Source organism: Oncorhynchus mykiss, chromosome 31, assembly GCF_013265735.2.
Source record: "Oncorhynchus mykiss isolate Arlee chromosome 31, USDA_OmykA_1.1, whole genome shotgun sequence".
In the NCBI taxonomy this organism is placed as follows: Eukaryota; Metazoa; Chordata; class Actinopteri; order Salmoniformes; family Salmonidae; genus Oncorhynchus; species Oncorhynchus mykiss.
Window position 1 is genome coordinate 26,713,126 of NC_050571.1, and position 20,707 is coordinate 26,733,832.

The window sequence follows — 20,707 nt, forward strand, 5'->3', positions numbered from 1 at the left end:
CAGTGACTACAGGGAAAAACAGACCAAGGACATAACAAATACTTTGAGGCTTGCTGCCACTCCAATCTGTCCCCTCTACATATTTAATTGTTGTGGCACTACTACCACATATATGTTAATTTGGTACACCACTCTCACTCACAGGTGCAACAAATGTCGTGTCTTACAAGGCACGCCTCAAAATGTGTTCATGAGCCAGAATCAACCATACCCACTAGTAGTAAAAATGTTTTAAACGATCCAAAAATATGGTAGGGTAATATATTCTTTGTGGTGGAATTATAGTACCATTTTACAGTAACGTACTGTTAAACCAATGTTTCATTGGAATTGACGGTATCATTTACCAGTTGCGCCTAAATTCACCCAGATTGCATTGCGTTTCATGACTTTTTGCTGTAAATAATGAACATGGTACATTGCTGTTAGTTTTATTGTATAATATTGTAAAAACAACAATGCTTGTATCCAAAGAAACGTTTCATTACCACACTGATTCAAAACTCAGTATATTGAGTGACTGTGTGTGTGAGATGGGTGTTGGGGGAGAGAGAGACAAAGACAGAGAGGGAGATGGATTTAAAAATGGGATTGGGCACAATCTTAGATATATGATCAGGGGCAAATCTATTCGGAGTAAGAGGGTTCAGAGTCTGAGCTTTATGCATGCAACCCAGAGCATGAGGTTGGCACCTGAAACTGAAAATAGTAATCTACAGTTGGCATGAACCATTATTTATAAGAAATATGTTTTACAGGACACTTCCAATTACAATTAATAAGAATATTTTTCTGCATTTTACCCATAATGCAGTGTAACCTTGTGTTTATTTTCTGTTGAAATTATAGAAAGGACTAACAGTGTATAAACATGGGATAATGATGCAGTGCCATGAAACAGGTGATTGTCTATGGGGGGAAAAGATTGTACAACGCATCGTAGGACTAATTTAGTTTACAATAAAGGCCTACCTCTGAGGGGGACCCGTTGGAATCGCCAAGTTCTTCAGCAAAGTCTCTTGGAGTTTTTCTCGGAGTCTGGTCCGCAGGCAGCGTGTTGTCACTGTAAGATGTGACGAACTTGAAGTCACTTGTGCGCGAACCTGTCGTTAGGTATGCGTCATAATTGTAAGTGCTGCGGAGAGTTCCCACTCCATCCCCCTCTGCGTAGTTGGGAGGGAGATAGGCGCTGGGAATGGCGACCGCTCCATCAAACAACAGTCTTGGCTTTCGCCTGCGGCAAAACCTCACGGCCAGGATGACAATAACGAAGGTGAGGAAAAAGGTGGAGACAGACACCAGCCCGATGATCAGATAAGAGGTGAGTTTGGAATTGCTCTTATCATACGAGATATCTTTCAGTTCGGGCACTTCAGCCATGTTATCAGAAATCACTAAATACATGGTACAGGTGGCAGAGAGAGAGGGCTGTCCGTTATCTTTCACTGACACAATAAAGTTATGTTTCATGCTGTCAGATTCAGAAATGTCCCGCTGTGTCCTGATCTCTCCGCCTTGGAGACCAATAGTGAAAAGTCCCGGATCAGTGGATTTGACTATATGATAGGACAGCCAGGCGTTCTGGCCAGAGTCCGCGTCCACCGCAATCACCTTGGAAACCAGAGAGCCCCCGTGTGCAACTTTGGGGACCAGCTCGGTCATGAAGGATATCCCCTCCGGGGCGGGGTATAGTATCTGAGGAGAGTTGTCATTCACATCTGTTATGAACACACTGACCGTGACGTTGCTGCTGAGCGGAGGAGAACCGTTGTCTCTGGCCACCACGTGGACTTTAAAACTCTTGAACTGCTCATAATCAAACGACCTCACAGCGTGGATCACCCCCGTGTCTCCGTTAACGGATAAAAACGAGGACACCGGAACACCGTTCACCTCACCAGGTAAGAGAGAATAAATCACTGTTCCGTTCTGTCTCCAGTCTGGGTCCCGTGCAGTAACGGAACACACGGAGTTACCGGGTTTGTTATTTTCAGTCACGTGGGCTTTATAGGACTGTTCCTCAAACACAGGTGGGTTGTCGTTGACGTCAGCTACAGATAACTGAACAGTTTTAGAGGAGGACAGAGGTGGAGAGCCCTCGTCGGTGGCAGTGATTGTAATGTTGTAATCAGACACCAGTTCTCGGTCCAGTTCGCCCGTGGTCACCAGAGAATAGTAGTTTTTGATGGATGGCACCAGCTTAAAGGGAAGGTTTTGCTGAATGGAGCAGCGGACCTGTCGGTTATTCTCAGAGTCTCTATCCTGCACGTTAATGATGCCCACCTCTGTACCAGGTGACGCGTTCTCAGGTATGGGGTTAGTCAGAGATTGTATATAAATCGAAGGATTGTTGTCATTAACATCTGTGATGTCTATTATGACTTTGACATATGATGCTAACCCTAAACCATCCTTTGCTTTGATGCGCAGTTCAAAATATGACATTTCTTCAAAATCAATTGTGCCGATCACTCTAATTTCTCCAGTCTTCCGGTCGATAGAAAATAATTTGTCATCTTCCTCTGAAACGTGAGCGAAGTCATAGGTAACTTCCCCATTCACTCCGTCATCTGCATCTGCAGCACTAACTGTAACCACTACAGTATCTAAAGGAGAGTTTTCAGGCAGACTGGCTTCATAGACGGCCTTGCTAAACACTGGGGCGTTATCGTTAGCATCCAGTACAGTGACGTGTATGACTACAGTACCTGATTTCTGCGGAGAGCCTCCGTCTACAGCTGTAAGCAATACTTTGATTTCATTGCTTTGTTCACGATCAAGCTCTTTCTCTAGAACAAGCTCAACAGTATGACTATCAACGGTCAATAGGAAATGGTCATTTTTTTGTAAAGTGTACCTTTGCACTGCATTCTGTCCTAAATCTGCATCGTGTGCCTGATCAAGTAAAAAACGAGCGCCTTTATCTGCTGATTCGCTCATTTCAATTGTAATCACTTCGTCCTTAAATTGCGGAGAATTATCATTTATATCTTGAACATGAAGACTAATACGTTGCACCTCCAAAGGACTCTCCAATACAAGTTCTTGTTTTAAAACACACGAAGCCTTCTTGCCACAAAGCCCCTCTCTGTCAATTCTCTCCGCAACAATCAGATCTCCGGTACTCAGATTAATGTCACAGTAACGTTTACGGTTCCCATCGGGATCAACACGGGCCTTACGAGCGGAAAGTCTGCTCGCCACAAGCCCGAGATCTTTGGCTATATTTCCAATAACAGATCCGCGTTTCATCTCCTCCGGAAAAGAATAGCTCACGTCTCCATAGGCGGAGTGCAGCGGTAGAAGAAAGAAAGAAATGCCGCAGACCAGACCTGTCACCGAGATTCCTTTGTGCCCCATCCTGGGATTAAAACGTCAAAACACAATATAGCCTTGATAATACAATGTAAACAAATAGTATTCCACAAAAATATTCAGCTTGATGAAAATAATATCCTCAAAATGTTCAAGCAATCTGAACCGTCTCCAGTCTTTTCCGCAGCTTAATGGCACCCGAACACCCGAGTCTTGTTACAACACCAGTGGGTGGAGAACTGGATCTATCCAAACACAGCTGGTGAACAGCGACACAGTCAGTACTCTTCAGAAATTACACGTCAACATACATTCTTCTATATCTGTATTTCAGGTCAAGTCGTAATAGGAAGCTAAATTTGTAGCCGGCATTATTGAATAATGTGCAGCCTACTAATATAGGTCTACATCTTTCAAACCATAAATACATGTAATTCCTTGTTGCAAAATAACCTAATAGAAATACACAGAAAACAACATTAAAAAGCCTAAAACATAAACCATAGCATTGAAATCATGCTCACAGCATTGAGTTAAGTTTGGTCTAGCTGGAAGGAACACATTAGAAAAGGTTATGACACATCGGGGAGAAAGTGTATGGGCTACCTACATAGAAAATGACATGTTATGTTGCTATTTTAGTCGACACTATCTTCAGAATGCACAAACACAAAAACAGAGAGTAGCCTATGGGAAAGAAGGAAGGTGAGGACAGTCAAGTAGCGATGACTCGTAGTAAACCCCGCTGGCCTTATGTTGGATTTTCTGCATGTTCAGCACCATGGACAGCAACACTGATGCTCAAGCCGCAAATCAGATACTGTCACACCACTTCTCCACAGACAGTACATTTTATTTTCTAAGCAAAACTCCTATATCAACCCATTTTCAGTGAACTCAAAACGCTGCACTGTGTATGTGAAAAATCCAACCAATCAATTCATCAAAAAATAACAGAATCACAAATCCCATCACAACTAAAAATATCCATCAGCAACTATACATCAGCGCCTAAGTAGTTCTCACTTCAGCTGAGGGGATCTAAATGAGGATCTAAAATGCTTAATTACAAGTCAGACCTGAATCACTAACACATTACGTCAAACCTGGATCACTAACAGATTACGTCAAACCTGTAAACCTGGATCACTGGCTTGGGGTAAATGGTAAATCATTAAGAGGGTTCAGAGTCTGAGCTTTATGCATGCAACCCAGAGCATGAGGTTGGCACCTGAAACTGAAAATAGTAATCTACAGTTGGCATGAACCATTATTTATAAGAAATATGTTTTACAGGACACTTCCAATTACAATTAATAAGAATATTTTTCTGCATTTTACCCATAATGCAGTGTAACCTTGTGTTTATTTTCTGTTGAAATTATAGAAAGGACTAACAGTGTATAAACATGGGATAATGATGCAGTGCCATGAAACAGGTGATTGTCTATGGGGGGAAAAGATTGTACAACGCATCGTAGGACTAATTTAGTTTACAATAAAGGCCTACCTCTGAGGGGGACCCGTTGGAATCGCCAAGTTCTTCAGCAAAGTCTCTTGGAGTTTTTCTCGGAGTCTGGTCCGCAGGCAGCGTGTTGTCACTGTAAGATGTGACGAACTTGAAGTCACTTGTGCGCGAACCTGTCGTTAGGTATGCGTCATAATTGTAAGTGCTGCGGAGAGTTCCCACTCCATCCCCCTCTGCGTAGTTGGGAGGGAGATAGGCGCTGGGAATGGCGACCGCTCCGTCAAACAACAGTCTTGGCTTTCGCCTGCGGCAAAACCTCACGGCCAGGATGACAATAATGAAGGTGAGGAAAAAGGTGGAGACAGACACCAGCCCGATGATCAGATAAGAGGTGAGTTTGGAATTGCTCTTATCATACGAGATATCTTTCAGTTCGGGCACTTCAGCCATGTTATCAGAAATCACTAAATACATGGTACAGGTGGCAGAGAGAGAGGGCTGTCCGTTATCTTTCACTGACACAATAAAGTTATGTTTCATGCTGTCAGATTCAGAAATGTCCCGCTGTGTCCTGATCTCTCCGCTGTGGAGACCAATAGTGAAAAGTCCCGGATCAGTGGATTTGACGATATGATAGGACAGCCAGGCGTTCTGGCCAGAGTCCGCGTCCACCGCAATCACCTTGGAAACCAGAGAGCCCCCGTGTGCAACTTTGGGGACCAGCTCGGTCATGAAGGATATCCCCTCCGGGGCGGGGTATAGTATCTGAGGAGAGTTGTCATTCACATCTGTTATGAACACACTGACCGTGACGTTGCTGCTGAGCGGAGGAGAACCGTTGTCTCTGGCCACCACGTGGACTTTAAAACTCTTGAACTGCTCATAATCAAACGACCTCACAGCGTGGATCACCCCCGTGTCTCCGTTAACGGATAAAAACGAGGACACCGGAACACCGTTCACCTCACCAGGTAAGAGAGAATAAATCACTGTTCCGTTCTGTCTCCAGTCTGGGTCCCGTGCAGTAACGGAACACACGGAGTTACCGGGTTTGTTATTTTCAGTCACGTGGGCTTTATAGGACTGTTCCTCAAACACAGGTGGGTTGTCGTTGACGTCAGCTACAGATAACTGAACAGGTTTAGAGGAGGACAGAGGTGGAGAGCCCTCGTCGGTGGCAGTGATTGTAATGTTGTAATCAGACACCAGTTCTCGGTCCAGTTCGCCCGTGGTCACCAGAGAATAGTAGTTTTTGATGGATGGCACCAGCTTAAAGGGAAGGTTTTGCTGAATGGAGCAGCGGACCTGTCGGTTATTCTCAGAGTCTCTATCCTGCACGTTAATGATGCCCACCTCTGTACCAGGTGACGCGTTCTCAGGTATGGGGTTAGTCAGAGATTGTATATAAATCGAAGGATTGTTGTCATTAACATCTGTGATGTCTATTATGACTTTGACATATGATGCTAACCCTAAACCATCCTTTGCTTTGATGCGCAGTTCAAAATATGACATTTCTTCAAAATCAATTGTGCCGATCACTCTAATTTCTCCAGTCTTCCGGTCGATAGAAAATAATTTGTCATCTTCCTCTGAAACGTGAGCGAAGTCATAGGTAACTTCCCCATTCACTCCGTCATCTGCATCTGCAGCACTAACTGTAACCACTACAGTATCTAAAGGAGAGTTTTCAGGCAGACTGGCTTCATAGACGGCCTTGCTAAACACTGGGGCGTTATCGTTAGCATCCAGTACAGTGACGTGTATGACTACAGTACCTGATTTCTGCGGAGAGCCTCCGTCTACAGCTGTAAGCAATACTTTGATTTCATTGCTTTGTTCACGATCAAGCTCTTTCTCTAGAACAAGCTCAACAGTATGACTATCAACGGTCAATAGGAAATGGTCATTTTTTTGTAAAGTGTACCTTTGCACTGCATTCTGTCCTAAATCTGCATCGTGTGCCTGATCAAGTAAAAAACGAGCGCCTTTATCTGCTGATTCGCTCATTTCAATTGTAATCACTTCGTCCTTAAATTGCGGAGAATTATCATTTATATCTTGAACATGAAGACTAATACGTTGCACCTCCAAAGGACTCTCCAATACAAGTTCTTGTTTTAAAACACACGAAGCCTTCTTGCCACAAAGCCCCTCTCTGTCAATTCTCTCCGCAACAATCAGATCTCCGGTACTCAGATTAATGTCACAGTAACGTTTACGGTTCCCATCGGGATCAACACGGGCCTTACGAGCGGAAAGTCTGCTCGCCACAAGCCCGAGATCTTTGGCTATATTTCCAATAACAGATCCGCGTTTCATCTCCTCCGGAAAAGAATAGCTCACGTCTCCATAGGCGGAGTGCAGCGGTAGAAGAAAGAAAGAAATGCCGCAGACCAGACCTGTCACCGAGATTCCTTTGTGCCCCATCCTGGGATTAAAACGTCAAAACACAATATAGCCTTGATAATACAATGTAAACAAATAGTATTCCACAAAAATATTCAGCTTGATGAAAATAATATCCTCAAAATGTTCAAGCAATCTGAACCGTCTCCAGTCTTTTCCGCAGCTTAATGGCACCCGAACACCCGAGTCTTGTTACAACACCAGTGGGTGGAGAACTGGATCTATCCAAACACAGCTGGTGAACAGCGACACAGTCAGTACTCTTTAGAAATTACACGTCAACATACATTCTTCTATATCTGTATTTCAGGTCAAGTCGTAATAGGAAGCTAAATTTGTAGCCGGCATTATTGAATAATGTGCAGCCTACTAATATAGGTCTACATCTTTCAAACCATAAATAAATGTAATTCCTTGTTGCAAAATAACCTAATAGAAATACACAGAAAACAACATTAAAAAGCCTAAAACATAAACCATAGCATTGAAATCATGCTCACAGCATTGAGTTAAGTTTGGTCTAGCTGGAAGGAACACATTAGAAAAGGTTATGACACATCGGGGAGAAAGTGTATGGGCTACCTACATAGAAAATGACATGTTATGTTGCTATTTTAGTCGACACTATCTTCAGAATGCACAAACACAAAAACAGAGAGTAGCCTATGGGAAAGAAGGAAGGTGAGGACAGTCAAGTAGCGATGACTCGTAGTAAACCCCGCTGGCCTTATGTTGGATTTTCTGCATGTTCAGCACCATGGACAGCAACACTGATGCTCAAGCCGCAAATCAGATACTGTCACACCACTTCTCCACAGACAGTACATTTTATTTTCTAAGCAAAACTCCTATATCAACCCATTTTCAGTGAACTCAAAACGCTGCACTGTGTATGTGAAAAATCCAACCAATCAATTCATCAAAAAATAACAGAATCACAAATCCCATCACAACTAAAAATATCCATCAGCAACTATACATCAGCGCCTAAGTAGTTCTCACTTCAGCTGAGGGGATCTAAATGAGGATCTAAAATGCTTAATTACAAGTCAGACCTGAATCACTAACACATTACGTCAAACCTGGATCACTAACACATTACGTCAAACCTGTAAACCTGGATCACTAACACATTACGTCAAACCTGGATCACTAACACATTACGTCAAACCTGGATCACTAACACATTACGTCAAACCTGGATCACTAACACATTACGTCAAACCTGGATCACTAACACATTACCTATAGACAAGTTGTGATATTGAAGTACTGCTGTAAAAAACAAATCATGATACAAATCATGATGCAATGTAAAATACATTTAAAATAGAGTAATGATGCTATGTAAAATACATTTAAATTAGAGTAATGATGCTATGTAAAATACATTTAAAATTAGAGTAATGACGCTATGTAAAATACATTTAAAATTAGAGTTTATGATGCTATGTAAAATACATTTAAAATTAGAGTAATGATGCTATGTAAAATACATTTAAATTAGAGTAATGATGCTATGTAAAATACATTTAAAATTAGAGTAATGATGCTATGTAAAATACATTTAAATTAGAGTAATGATGCTATGTAAAATACATTTAAAATTAGAGTAATGATGCTATGTAAAATACATTTAAATTAGAGTAATGATGCTATGTAAAATACATTTAAAATTAGAGTAATGATGCTATGTAAAATACATTTAAATTAGAGTAATGATGCTATGTAAAATACATTTAAATTAGAGTAATGATGCTATGTAAAATACATTTAAAATTAGAGTAATGATGCTATGTAAAATACATTTAAATTAGAGTAATGATGCTATGTAAAATACATTTAAAATTAGAGTAATGATGCTATGTAAAATACATTTAAATTAGAGTAATGATGCTATGTAAAATACATTTAAAATTAGAGTAATGATGCTATGTAAAATACATTTAAAATTAGAGTAATGATGCAATGTAAAATACATTTAAAATTAGAGTAATGATGCTATGTAAAATACATTTAAAATTAGAGTAATGATGCAATGTAAAATACATTTAAAATTAGAGTAATGATGCCATGTAAAATAAAAAAAATTCCCGATAATTTGTTTTTTACAGCAGCACTTCAATATCACAACTTACTCTAATTTTAAATGTATTTTACATTGCATCATTACTCTAATTTTAGCTCGAATTGTTTTAAAACGTGTCTTAACTGAAAATGTGTAACATACAACAAGATACTATTTTTTATTTACGAAGAAGGCCTACCTCTGGAGGGGACCCATCGGAGTTGTCAAATTCTTCAGCAAAGTCTGTTGGAGTTTTTCTCAGAGTCTGATCCGCGGGCAGTGTGTTGTCAATGTAAGATGTGACGAACTTGAAGTCACTTGTGCGCGAACCTGTCGTTAGGTATGCGTCATAATTGTAAGTGCTGCGGAGAGTTCCCACTCCATCCCCCTCTGCATAGTTGGGAGGGAGATAGGCGCTGGGGATGGTGACCGCTCCGTCAAACAACAGTCTGGGCTTTCTTATGCGGCAAAACCTCACCGCCAGGATGACAATGATGAAGGTGAGGAAAAAGGTGGAGACAGACACCAGCGCGATGATCAGATAAGAGGTGAGTTTGGAATTGTTCTCATCATAAGATACATCTTTCAGTTCTGGTACTTCAGCCAAGTTATCAGAAATCACTAAATAGATGGTACAGGTGGCAGAGAGAGAGGGCTGTCCGTTATCTTTCACTGACACAATGAGGTTCTGTTTCATGCTGTCAGATTCAGAAATGTCCCGTTGTGTCCTGATCTCTCCGCTGTGGAGACCAATAGTGAAAAGTCCCGGATCAGTCGATTTGACTATATCAAAAGAAAGCCAGGCGTTCTGGCCAGAGTCCGCGTCCACCACTATCACCTTGGAAACCAGAGAGCCCCCGTGCGCAGCTTTGGGGACCAGCTCCGTCATGAAGGAGTTCCCCTCCGGGGCGGGGTATAGTATCTGAGGAGAGTTGTCATTAACATCTGTTATGAACACACTGACCGTGACATTGCTGCTGAGCGGAGGAGAACCGTTGTCTCTGGCCACCACGTTGACTTTAAAACTCCTGAACTGCTCGTAATCAAACGACCTCACAGCGTGGATCACCCCCGTTTCTCCATTAACGGATAATAACGAGGACACTGGGACACCGTTCACCTCACCAGGTAAGATAGAATAAATCACTGTTCCGTTCTGTCTCCAGTCTGGGTCCCGTGCAGTAACAGAACACACGGAGGAACCGGGTTTGTTATTTTCAGTCACGTGGGCTTTATAGGACTGTTCCTCAAACACAGGTGGGTTGTCGTTGACGTCAGCTACAGATAACTGAACACTTTTAGAGGAGGATAGAGGTGGAGAGCCCTCGTCGGTGGCAGTGATTGTAATGTTGTAATCAGACACTAGTTCACGGTCTAGTTCGCCCGTGGTCACCAGAGAATAGTAGTTTTTGATGGATGGCACCAGCTTAAAGGGAAGGTTTTGCTGAATGGAGCAGCGGACCTGTCGGTTATTCTCAGAGTCTCTATCCTGCACGTTAATGATGCCCACCTCTGTACCAGGTGACGCGTTCTCAGGTATGGAGTTAGTCAGAGATTGTAGATATATCACAGGGGCATTGTCATTAACATCAGTGATTTCTATTATCAATGTAGAGTATGATGCTAACCCTAAACCGTCCTTTGCACTGATCTGCATTTCATATGAAGACTCCTTTTCATAATCTAATGGACCAACAACTATAATTTTTCCATTCATATGATCTAGATTAAATACTTTGCTATTTTCATCTGAAACATCATCGAATTCATATGTAACTTCACCATTCAATCCCTCATCTGCATCCGTAGCACTCACTGTAACCACTACAGTATCTAAAGGAGAGTTTTCAGGCAGACTGGCTTTATAGACGGCCTGGCTAAACACTGGGGCATTATCGTTAGCATCCAGTACAGTGACGTGTATGAGTACAGTACCTGATCTCTGCGGAGAGCCTCCGTCCATCGCTGTAAGTAACAACTTGATTTCATGGTGCCCCTCGCGGTCTAGCTCTTTGTCTAACACTAACTCGCTGTATTTGCGTCCACCACTTTTGGCTTTGACATTCAAAATAAAATTTTCATTTCTTTGTAGTGTATAGCTCTGAACCGTATTCTGTCCTATATCAGCGTCATGGGCCTCATCTAGAGAAAAACGAACACCTTTGTCTGCTGATTCCCTAATTTCCATTTTGATAATATCCTTTTTAAACTGTGGGGAATTATCATTTATATCTTGGATATGAAGACTAATACGGTGAAGCTCCAACGGATCTTCAAGCACAAGTTCCTGTTTTAATACGCACGAAGCCTTCTTGCCACAAAGCCCATCTCTGTCAATCCTTTCAGCTATAGTCAAATCTCCCGTATTCAGATTAATGTCACAATACCGTTCGTGGTTCCCTTCGGTAACAATTCGGGCCTTACGAGCGGGCAGTCTGCTCGTCTCCAGCCCGAGATCCTTAGCTATATTTCCAATAACAGATCCGCGTTTCATCTCCTCTGGAAAAGAAAAGCTCACATCTCCATTGGCGGAGTGCAGCGTAACAATAAAGAAAGCAAAGCCGCATAGCAGGCCTGTCACTGACATTCCTTTGTGCCCCATCCTGAAATTAAAACGCCAAAACACAATATAGCCTTGATAATAAAATATAAACAAATAGTATTCCACACAAAGGTTCAGCGTGATGAAAATAATATCCTCAAAATGTTCAAGCAATCTAACCGCGTCCAATATTTTCTGCAGAATGACACCCGAGTCTTGTTACAACAGCAGTGGGTGGAGAACTGGATCAATCCAAACACAGCTGGTGAACAGCGACACTTTGCGTACTCAACAGAATGTACATTATTTGCTTACAGATTTCTTAATGTTGAGAAGTGGTTAGAAATACCCCTCAGTAAGTTTGATTTGTTAATTTACTATTACAAAACGAAAGATAAACACGGAAAACTAAAGGATATTAAACAATACAAACATAAATTATTAAAATCACCCCCACACTTTTTTTCATCATTTAAGATCAGGTATACTATGAATATAAAATACAACACATCTGCAAGAGAGACAACAAAGCAATATATCCATTGCTGGTCCTCAGCCAGAGCAAACTCATAACTGCTATAGAAAAAAACAGAGCAAGGGAAGGAATAAGAATATGAAGGTCAAACAGCGATCAATATTAAAGCCTACTGGTTCAAATAGGATTTTAGACATTTCAGCACCATGGACAGTGACAGTGCGAGGACTCTCGTTGCTCTTCAGACGCTCTCTCGACGCTTCTCCCATCACTCTGTTACTAATAAATACAAATGCCCAACTGGCTGGAATCATTTACTTATAGAAATCAGGGCATTAAAATCACACAGTGATAGCCCTTGTTCCAATGTTAAGAACAAACTGTTTGTGTTTTTAACTAGGAGAAACGTCAACACGTGACGATATTTGTAATTATGTATATATTATAGGCAGCCAACTTAGTGTTATTAGTTGCATCATTTATTTGTATTTGTTGGAGGCCCATTAGTATAACAACTTTTTTATGCTCAGAATTGACCTTTTATCATCATTATTATTATTTCATTTATTTATTATTATTTCATTGTTATTATTATTATTATTTGACAGTAGTTGAAATATTATTCTTGTTAATAAGTACTGTTTGTTTTTTGAGGGGTTGTCTTTTCATTTTGGACATTCTTTAAACCGAAAAGGTGCATCTCAAGACATTTCATCCTGTAAAATGTTTAAAAAAATAAATATCTCTCCAAACACAGCATTTCTCTTTTCTTGCCTCTTTCCAAACAGGCTTTCACTCCTCCAGTGCCAAAACATAATTGCATCTCATTGTTACTGTGCCCCTAATCACAAAACTGTGAAGGCCAGGCTATCGTGAAAAATCCCCAGATTCTATCAATCACAAAACTGTGAAGGCCAGGCTATCGTGAAAAATCCCCAGATTCTATCAGTCACAAAAAGAACTTCCCACATTACAACTCAAGCAAACCACACATAATAGACCATGGGATTTCTCAAGTAAAAACAGAGGGGATTGAAATAGTATTTTAAAACATGTCAAATATCATGAAACCAAAGCTGTTGCAGTAAAGCTGGGCTAATGAGGAAAAGCTGTTGTAGTAAAGCTTGGCTAATGAGGAAAAGCTGTTGCAGTAAAGCTGGGCTAATGAGGAAAAGCTGTTGCAGTAAAGCTGGGCTACTGAGGAAAAGCTGTTGCAGTAAAGCTGGGCTAATGAGGAAAAGCTGTTGCAGTAAAGCTGGGCTAATGAGGAAAAGCTGTTGCAGTAAAGCTGGGCTAATGAGGAAAAGCTGTTGCAGTAAAGCTGGGCTAATGAGGAAAAGCTGTTGCAGTAAAGCTGGGCTAATGAGGAGAAGCAGTTGCAGTAAAGCTGGGCTAATGAGGAAAAGCTGTTTCTCCAGAATGTGATTATACAAAGTATGTTAGCTTCAGTTAATTTAGCCTCAATACTATCATATAGGCCTATAAACACATCTACTGTATTATTAATATAGAATTAAAGCCCTACCTCTGGTGACCCTTCGGAGTCGTCATGATCTTCAGAAAAGTCATTTGGAGTTTTTCTCAGAGTCTGGTCCGCAGACAGTGTGTTGTCGTTGTAAGATGTGAGGAACTTGAAGTCACTTGTGCGCGAACCCGTCGTCAGGTATGCCTCATAATTGTAAGTGCTGCGGAGAGTTCCGGCGCCATCCACCTCTGCGTAGTTGGGAGGGAGATACGCACTGGGGATGGCGACCGCTCCGTTAAACAACAGTCTGGGCTTTCTCCTGCGGCAAAACCTCACGGCCAGGATGACAATAATGAAGGTGAGGAAAAAGGTAGAGACGGACACCAGCGCGATGATCAGATAAGAGGTGAGTTTGGAATTGCTCTCATCATAAGAGACGTCTTTCAGTTCTGGCACTTCAGCCAAGTTATCAGAAATCACTAAATAGATGGTACAGGTGGCAGAGAGAGAGGGCTGTCCGTTATCTTTCACTGACACAATGAGGTTCTGTTTCATGCTGTCAGATTCAGAAATGTCCCGCTGTGTCCTGATCTCTCCGCTGTGGAGACCAATAGTGAAAAGTCCCTGAACAGTGGATTTGAATATTTGATAGGACAGCCAGGCGTTCTGGCCGGAGTCCGCGTCCACAGCTATCACCTTGGAAACCAGGGAGCCTCCGTGCGCAGCTTTGGGGACCAGCTCCGTCATGAAGGAGTTCCCCTCCGGGGCGGGGTATAGTATCTGAGGAGAGTTGTCATTAACATCTGTTATGAACACACTGACCGTGACATTGCTGCTGAGCGGAGGAGAACCGTTGTCTCTGGCCACCACGTTGACTTTAAAACTCCTGAACTGCTCGTAATCAAACGACCTCACAGCGTGGATCACCCCCGTGTCTCCGTTAACGGATAATAACGAGGACACTGGGACACCGTTCACCTCACCAGGTAAGATAGAATAAATCACTGTTCCGTTCTGTCTCCAGTCTGGGTCCCGTGCAGTAACAGAACACACGGAGGAACCGGGTTTGTTATTTTCAGTCACGTGGGCTTTATAGGACTGTTCCTCAAACACAGGTGGGTTGTCGTTGACGTCAGCTACAGATAACTGAACACTTTTAGAGGAGGATAGAGGTGGAGAGCCCTCGTCGGTGGCAGTGATTGTAATGTTGTAATCAGACACTAGTTCACGGTCTAGTTCGCCCGTGGTCACCAGAGAATAGTAGTTTTTGATGGATGGCACCAGCTTAAAGGGAAGGTTTTGCTGAATGGAGCAGCGGACCTGTCGGTTATTCTCAGAGTCTCTATCCTGCACGTTAATGATGCCCACCTCTGTACCAGGTGACGCGTTCTCAGGTATGGAGTTAGTCAGAGATTGTAGATATATCACAGGGGCATTGTCATTAACATCAGTGATTTCTATTATCAATGTAGAGTATGATGCTAACCCTAAACCGTCCTTTGCACTGATCTGCATTTCATATGAAGACTCCTTTTCATAATCTAATGGACCAACAACTATAATTTTTCCATTCATATGATCTAGATTAAATACTTTGCTATTTTCATCTGAAACATCATCGAATTCATATGTAACTTCACCATTCAATCCCTCATCTGCATCCGTAGCACTCACTGTAACCACTACAGTATCTAAAGGAGAGTTTTCAGGCAGACTGGCTTTATAGACGGCCTGGCTAAACACTGGGGCATTATCGTTAGCATCCAGTACAGTGACGTGTATGAGTACAGTACCTGATCTCTGCGGAGAGCCTCCGTCCATCGCTGTAAGTAACAACTTGATTTCATGGTGCCCCTCGCGGTCTAGCTCTTTGTCTAACACTAACTCGCTGTATTTGCGTCCACCACTTTTGGCTTTGACATTCAAAATAAAATTTTCATTTCTTTGTAGTGTATAGCTCTGAACCGTATTCTGTCCTATATCAGCGTCATGGGCCTCATCTAGAGAAAAACGAACACCTTTGTCTGCTGATTCCCTAATTTCCATTTTGATAATATCCTTTTTAAACTGTGGGGAATTATCATTTATATCTTGGATATGAAGACTAATACGGTGAAGCTCCAACGGATCTTCAAGCACAAGTTCCTGTTTTAATACGCACGAAGCCTTCTTGCCACAAAGCCCATCTCTGTCAATCCTTTCAGCTATAGTCAAATCTCCCGTATTCAGATTAATGTCACAATACCGTTCGTGGTTCCCTTCGGTAACAATTCGGGCCTTACGAGCGGGCAGTCTGCTCGTCTCCAGCCCGAGATCCTTAGCTATATTTCCAATAACAGATCCGCGTTTCATCTCCTCTGGAAAAGAAAAGCTCACATCTCCATTGGCGGAGTGCAGCGTAACAATAAAGAAAGCAAAGCCGCATAGCAGGCCTGTCACTGACATTCCTTTGTGCCCCATCCTGAAATTAAAACGCCAAAACACAATATAGCCTTGATAATAAAATATAAACAAATAGTATTCCACACAAAGGTTCAGCGTGATGAAAATAATATCCTCAAAATGTTCAAGCAATCTAACCGCGTCCAATATTTTCTGCAGAATGACACCCGAGTCTTGTTACAACAGCAGTGGGTGGAGAACTGGATCAATCCAAACACAGCTGGTGAACAGCGACACTTTGCGTACTCAACAGAATGTACATTATTTGCTTACAGATTTCTTAATGTTGAGAAGTGGTTAGAAATACCCCTCAGTAAGTTTGATTTGTTAATTTACTATTACAAAACGAAAGATAAACACGGAAAACTAAAGGATATTAAACAATACAAACATAAATTATTAAAATCACCCCCACACTTTTTTTCATCATTTAAGATCAGGTATACTATGAATATAAAATACAACACATCTGCAAGAGAGACAACAAAGCAATATATCCATTGCTGGTCCTCAGCCAGAGCAAACTCATAACTGCTATAGAAAAAAACAGAGCAAGGGAAGGAATAAGAATATGAAGGTCAAACAGCGATCAATATTAAAGCCTACTGGTTCAAATAGGATTTTAGACATTTCAGCACCATGGACAGTGACAGTGCGAGGACTCTCGTTGCTCTTCAGACGCTCTCTCGACGCTTCTCCCATCACTCTGTTACTAATAAATACAAATGCCCAACTGGCTGGAATCATTTACTTATAGAAATCAGGGCATTAAAATCACACAGTGATAGCCCTTGTTCCAATGTTAAGAACAAACTGTTTGTGTTTTTAACTAGGAGAAACGTCAACACGTGACGATATTTGTAATTATGTATATATTATAGGCAGCCAACTTAGTGTTATTAGTTGCATCATTTATTTGTATTTGTTGGAGGCCCATTAGTATAACAACTTTTTTATGCTCAGAATTGACCTTTTATCATCATTATTATTATTTCATTTATTTATTATTATTTCATTGTTATTATTATTATTATTTGACAGTAGTTGAAATATTATTCTTGTTAATAAGTACTGTTTGTTTTTTGAGGGGTTGTCTTTTCATTTTGGACATTCTTTAAACCGAAAAGGTGCATCTCAAGACATTTCATCCTGTAAAATGTTTAAAAAAATAAATATCTCTCCAAACACAGCATTTCTCTTTTCTTGCCTCTTTCCAAACAGGCTTTCACTCCTCCAGTGCCAAAACATAATTGCATCTCATTGTTACTGTGCCCCTAATCACAAAACTGTGAAGGCCAGGCTATCGTGAAAAATCCCCAGATTCTATCAATCACAAAACTGTGAAGGCCAGGCTATCGTGAAAAATCCCCAGATTCTATCAGTCACAAAAAGAACTTCCCACATTACAACTCAAGCAAACCACACATAATAGACCATGGGATTTCTCAAGTAAAAACAGAGGGGATTGAAATAGTATTTTAAAACATGTCAAATATCATGAAACCAAAGCTGTTGCAGTAAAGCTGGGCTAATGAGGAAAAGCTGTTGTAGTAAAGCTTGGCTAATGAGGAAAAGCTGTTGCAGTAAAGCTGGGCTAATGAGGAAAAGCTGTTGCAGTAAAGCTGGGCTACTGAGGAAAAGCTGTTGCAGTAAAGCTGGGCTAATGAGGAAAAGCTGTTGCAGTAAAGCTGGGCTAATGAGGAAAAGCTGTTGCAGTAAAGCTGGGCTAATGAGGAAAAGCTGTTGCAGTAAAGCTGGGCTAATGAGGAAAAGCTGTTGCAGTAAAGCTGGGCTAATGAGGAGAAGCAGTTGCAGTAAAGCTGGGCTAATGAGGAAAAGCTGTTTCTCCAGAATGTGATTATACAAAGTATGTTAGCTTCAGTTAATTTAGCCTCAATACTATCATATAGGCCTATAAACACATCTACTGTATTATTAATATAGAATTAAAGCCCTACCTCTGGTGACCCTTCGGAGTCGTCATGATCTTCAGAAAAGTCATTTGGAGTTTTTCTCAGAGTCTGGTCCGCAGACAGTGTGTTGTCGTTGTAAGATGTGAGGAACTTGAAGTCACTTGTGCGCGAACCCGTCGTCAGGTATGCCTCATAATTGTAAGTGCTGCGGAGAGTTCCGGCGCCATCCACCTCTGCGTAGTTGGGAGGGAGATACGCACTGGGGATGGCGACCGCTCCGTTAAACAACAGTCTGGGCTTTCTCCTGCGGCAAAACCTCACGGCCAGGATGACAATAATGAAGGTGAGGAAAAAGGTAGAGACGGACACCAGCGCGATGATCAGATAAGAGGTGAGTTTGGAATTGCTCTCATCATAAGAGACGTCTTTCAGTTCTGGCACTTCAGCCAAGTTATCAGAAATCACTAAATAGATGGTACAGGTGGCAGAGAGAGAGGGCTGTCCGTTATCTTTCACTGACACAATGAGGTTCTGTTTCATGCTGTCAGATTCAGAAATGTCCCGCTGTGTCCTGATCTCTCCGCTGTGGAGACCAATAGTGAAAAGTCCCTGAACAGTGGATTTGAATATTTGATAGGACAGCCAGGCGTTCTGGCCGGAGTCCGCGTCCACAGCTATCACCTTGGAAACCAGGGAGCCTCCGTGCGCAGCTTTGGGGACCAGCTCCGTCATGAAGGAGTTCCCCTCCGGGGCGGGGTACAGTATCTGAGGAGAGTTGTCATTCACATCCGTTATGAACACACTGACTGTGACGTTACTGCTGAGCGGAGGAGAACCGTTGTCTCTGGCCACCACGTGGACTTTAAAACTTCTGAACTGTTCATAATCAAATGACCTCACAGCGTGGATCACCCCCGTGTCTCCGTTAACGGATAAAAACGAGGACACTGGGACACCGTTCACCTCACCAGGAAAGAGAGAATAAATCACTGTACCGTTCTGTCTCCAGTCTGGGTCCCGTGCAGTAACTGAACGTAAGGAAGAACCGGGTTTGTTATTTTCAGTCACGTGGGCTTTATAGGACTGTTCCTCAAACACAGGTGGGTTGTCGTTGACGTCAGCTACAGATAACTGAACACTTTTAGAGGAGGATAGCGGTGGAGAGCCCTCGTCGGTGGCAGTGATTGTAATATTGTAATCAGACACTAGTTCACGGTCCAGTTCGCCCGTGGTCACCAGAGAATAGTAGTTTTTGATGGATGGCACCAGCTTAAAGGGAACGTTTTGCTGAATGGAGCAGCGGACCTGTCGGTTATTCTCAGAGTCTCTATCCTGCACGTTAATGATGCCCACCTCTGTACCAGGTGATGCGTTCTCAGGTATGGGGTTAGTTAGAGATTGTAGATAAATCACAGGAGCGTTGTCATTAACATCAGTGATTTCAATAATTAAAAAAGAATATGATGTTAAACCTGCCCCATCCTTAGCCCTTATTTGTAATTCATAAGATGACGCCTCCTCATAGTCAACTTTCCCAATAATTCTTACTTCACCTGTTTTGTGATCTAGAGAGAATAAATGTACATATTCATCTGAAACATGGTCAAAGTTGTATGTTACTTCGCCATTTGCTCCGTCATCTGCATCTGTAGCACTCACTGTAACCACTACAGTGTTTAAAGGAGAGTTTTCAGGCAGACTGGCTTTATAGACGGCCTGGTTAAACACTGGGGCGTTATCGTTAGCATCCAGTACAGTGACGTGTATGACTACAGTACCTGATCTCTGCGGAGTACCCCCATCTACAGCTGTAAGCAATAATTTCAACTCGTGTTGTTGTTCACGATCTAGCTCTTTGTCTAATACTAATTCGGCGTATTTGCGTCCCCCTGTTTTAGTATTAACATTTAAAACGAAATTTTCGTTTCTTTCTAGTGTATAACTCTGAACCATATTCTGTCCTATATCTGCATCGTAGGCCTCGTCTAGAGAAAAACGAGCCCCCTTGTCTGCGGATTCTCCTATTTCAAATTTAATAAAATCCTCTGTGAATTGTGGAGAATTATCATTTATATCTTGAACATGAAGACTAATACGGTGAAGCTCCAAAGGATTCTCCAACACAAGTTCCTGTTTTAAAACGCACGAAGCCTTCTTGCCACAAAGCCCCTCTCTGTCAATTCTCTCCGCAACAATCAATTCCCCCGTAGTCAGATTAATGTCACAATAGCGTTTACTGTTCCCTTCGGTATCAATACGGGCCTTACGAGCGGAAAGTCTGCTCGCCTCCAGCCCGAGATCCTTGGCTATATTTCCAAACACAGATCCGCGTTTCATCTCCTCCGGAAAAGAATAGCTCACGTCTCCATAGGCGGAGTGCAGCGGTAGAAGAAAGAAAGCAAAGCCGCAGACCAGGCCTGTCACCGAGATTCCTTTGTGACCCATCCTGAGATTAAAAACGTCGATACACCCTTGATCCAAAATAATATAATGTAGATAAATTGTATTCCACAAAAGCAGGAAGTTTGATTAAAATAACATCCATAAAATCTGCAATTTGACCGTGTCCAATAATTTCAAATGCGGAATGAAAACCGAATACCCGAGCCT

At 41.9% G+C, this 20,707-nt stretch overlaps 3 protein-coding genes across 3 annotated transcripts; all 3 read right to left on the reverse strand.

Moving 5' to 3' along the window:
• Window positions 1–615: 615 nt before the first annotated feature.
• LOC118946032 (protocadherin beta-15-like) lies at window positions 616–7,343 on the reverse strand. The gene is made up of 3 exons (XM_036970082.1): window positions 4,826–7,343; window positions 973–2,304; window positions 616–627 (listed from the first exon to the last, which is right to left on the reverse strand). Exons 1-3 carry the CDS (start codon window positions 7,211–7,213, stop codon window positions 616–618), a joined length of 3,732 nt encoding a protein of 1,243 aa, XP_036825977.1. The 5' UTR covers window positions 7,214–7,343.
• A 2,022-nt stretch (window positions 7,344–9,365) lies between these two features.
• On the reverse strand, window positions 9,366–12,081 carry LOC118945990 (protocadherin gamma-A11-like). Its single transcript, XM_036969656.1, has one exon. The coding sequence runs from the start codon at window positions 11,860–11,862 to the stop codon at window positions 9,439–9,441; it is 2,424 nt and encodes an 807-aa protein (XP_036825551.1). The 5' UTR covers window positions 11,863–12,081; the 3' UTR covers window positions 9,366–9,438.
• A 1,709-nt stretch (window positions 12,082–13,790) lies between these two features.
• Window positions 13,791–20,707, reverse strand: LOC110504883 (protocadherin beta-16-like). Its single transcript, XM_036970083.1, has 2 exons — window positions 18,143–20,707; window positions 13,791–15,131 (listed from the first exon to the last, which is right to left on the reverse strand). Exons 1-2 carry the CDS (start codon window positions 20,540–20,542, stop codon window positions 13,791–13,793), a joined length of 3,741 nt encoding a protein of 1,246 aa, XP_036825978.1. The 5' UTR covers window positions 20,543–20,707.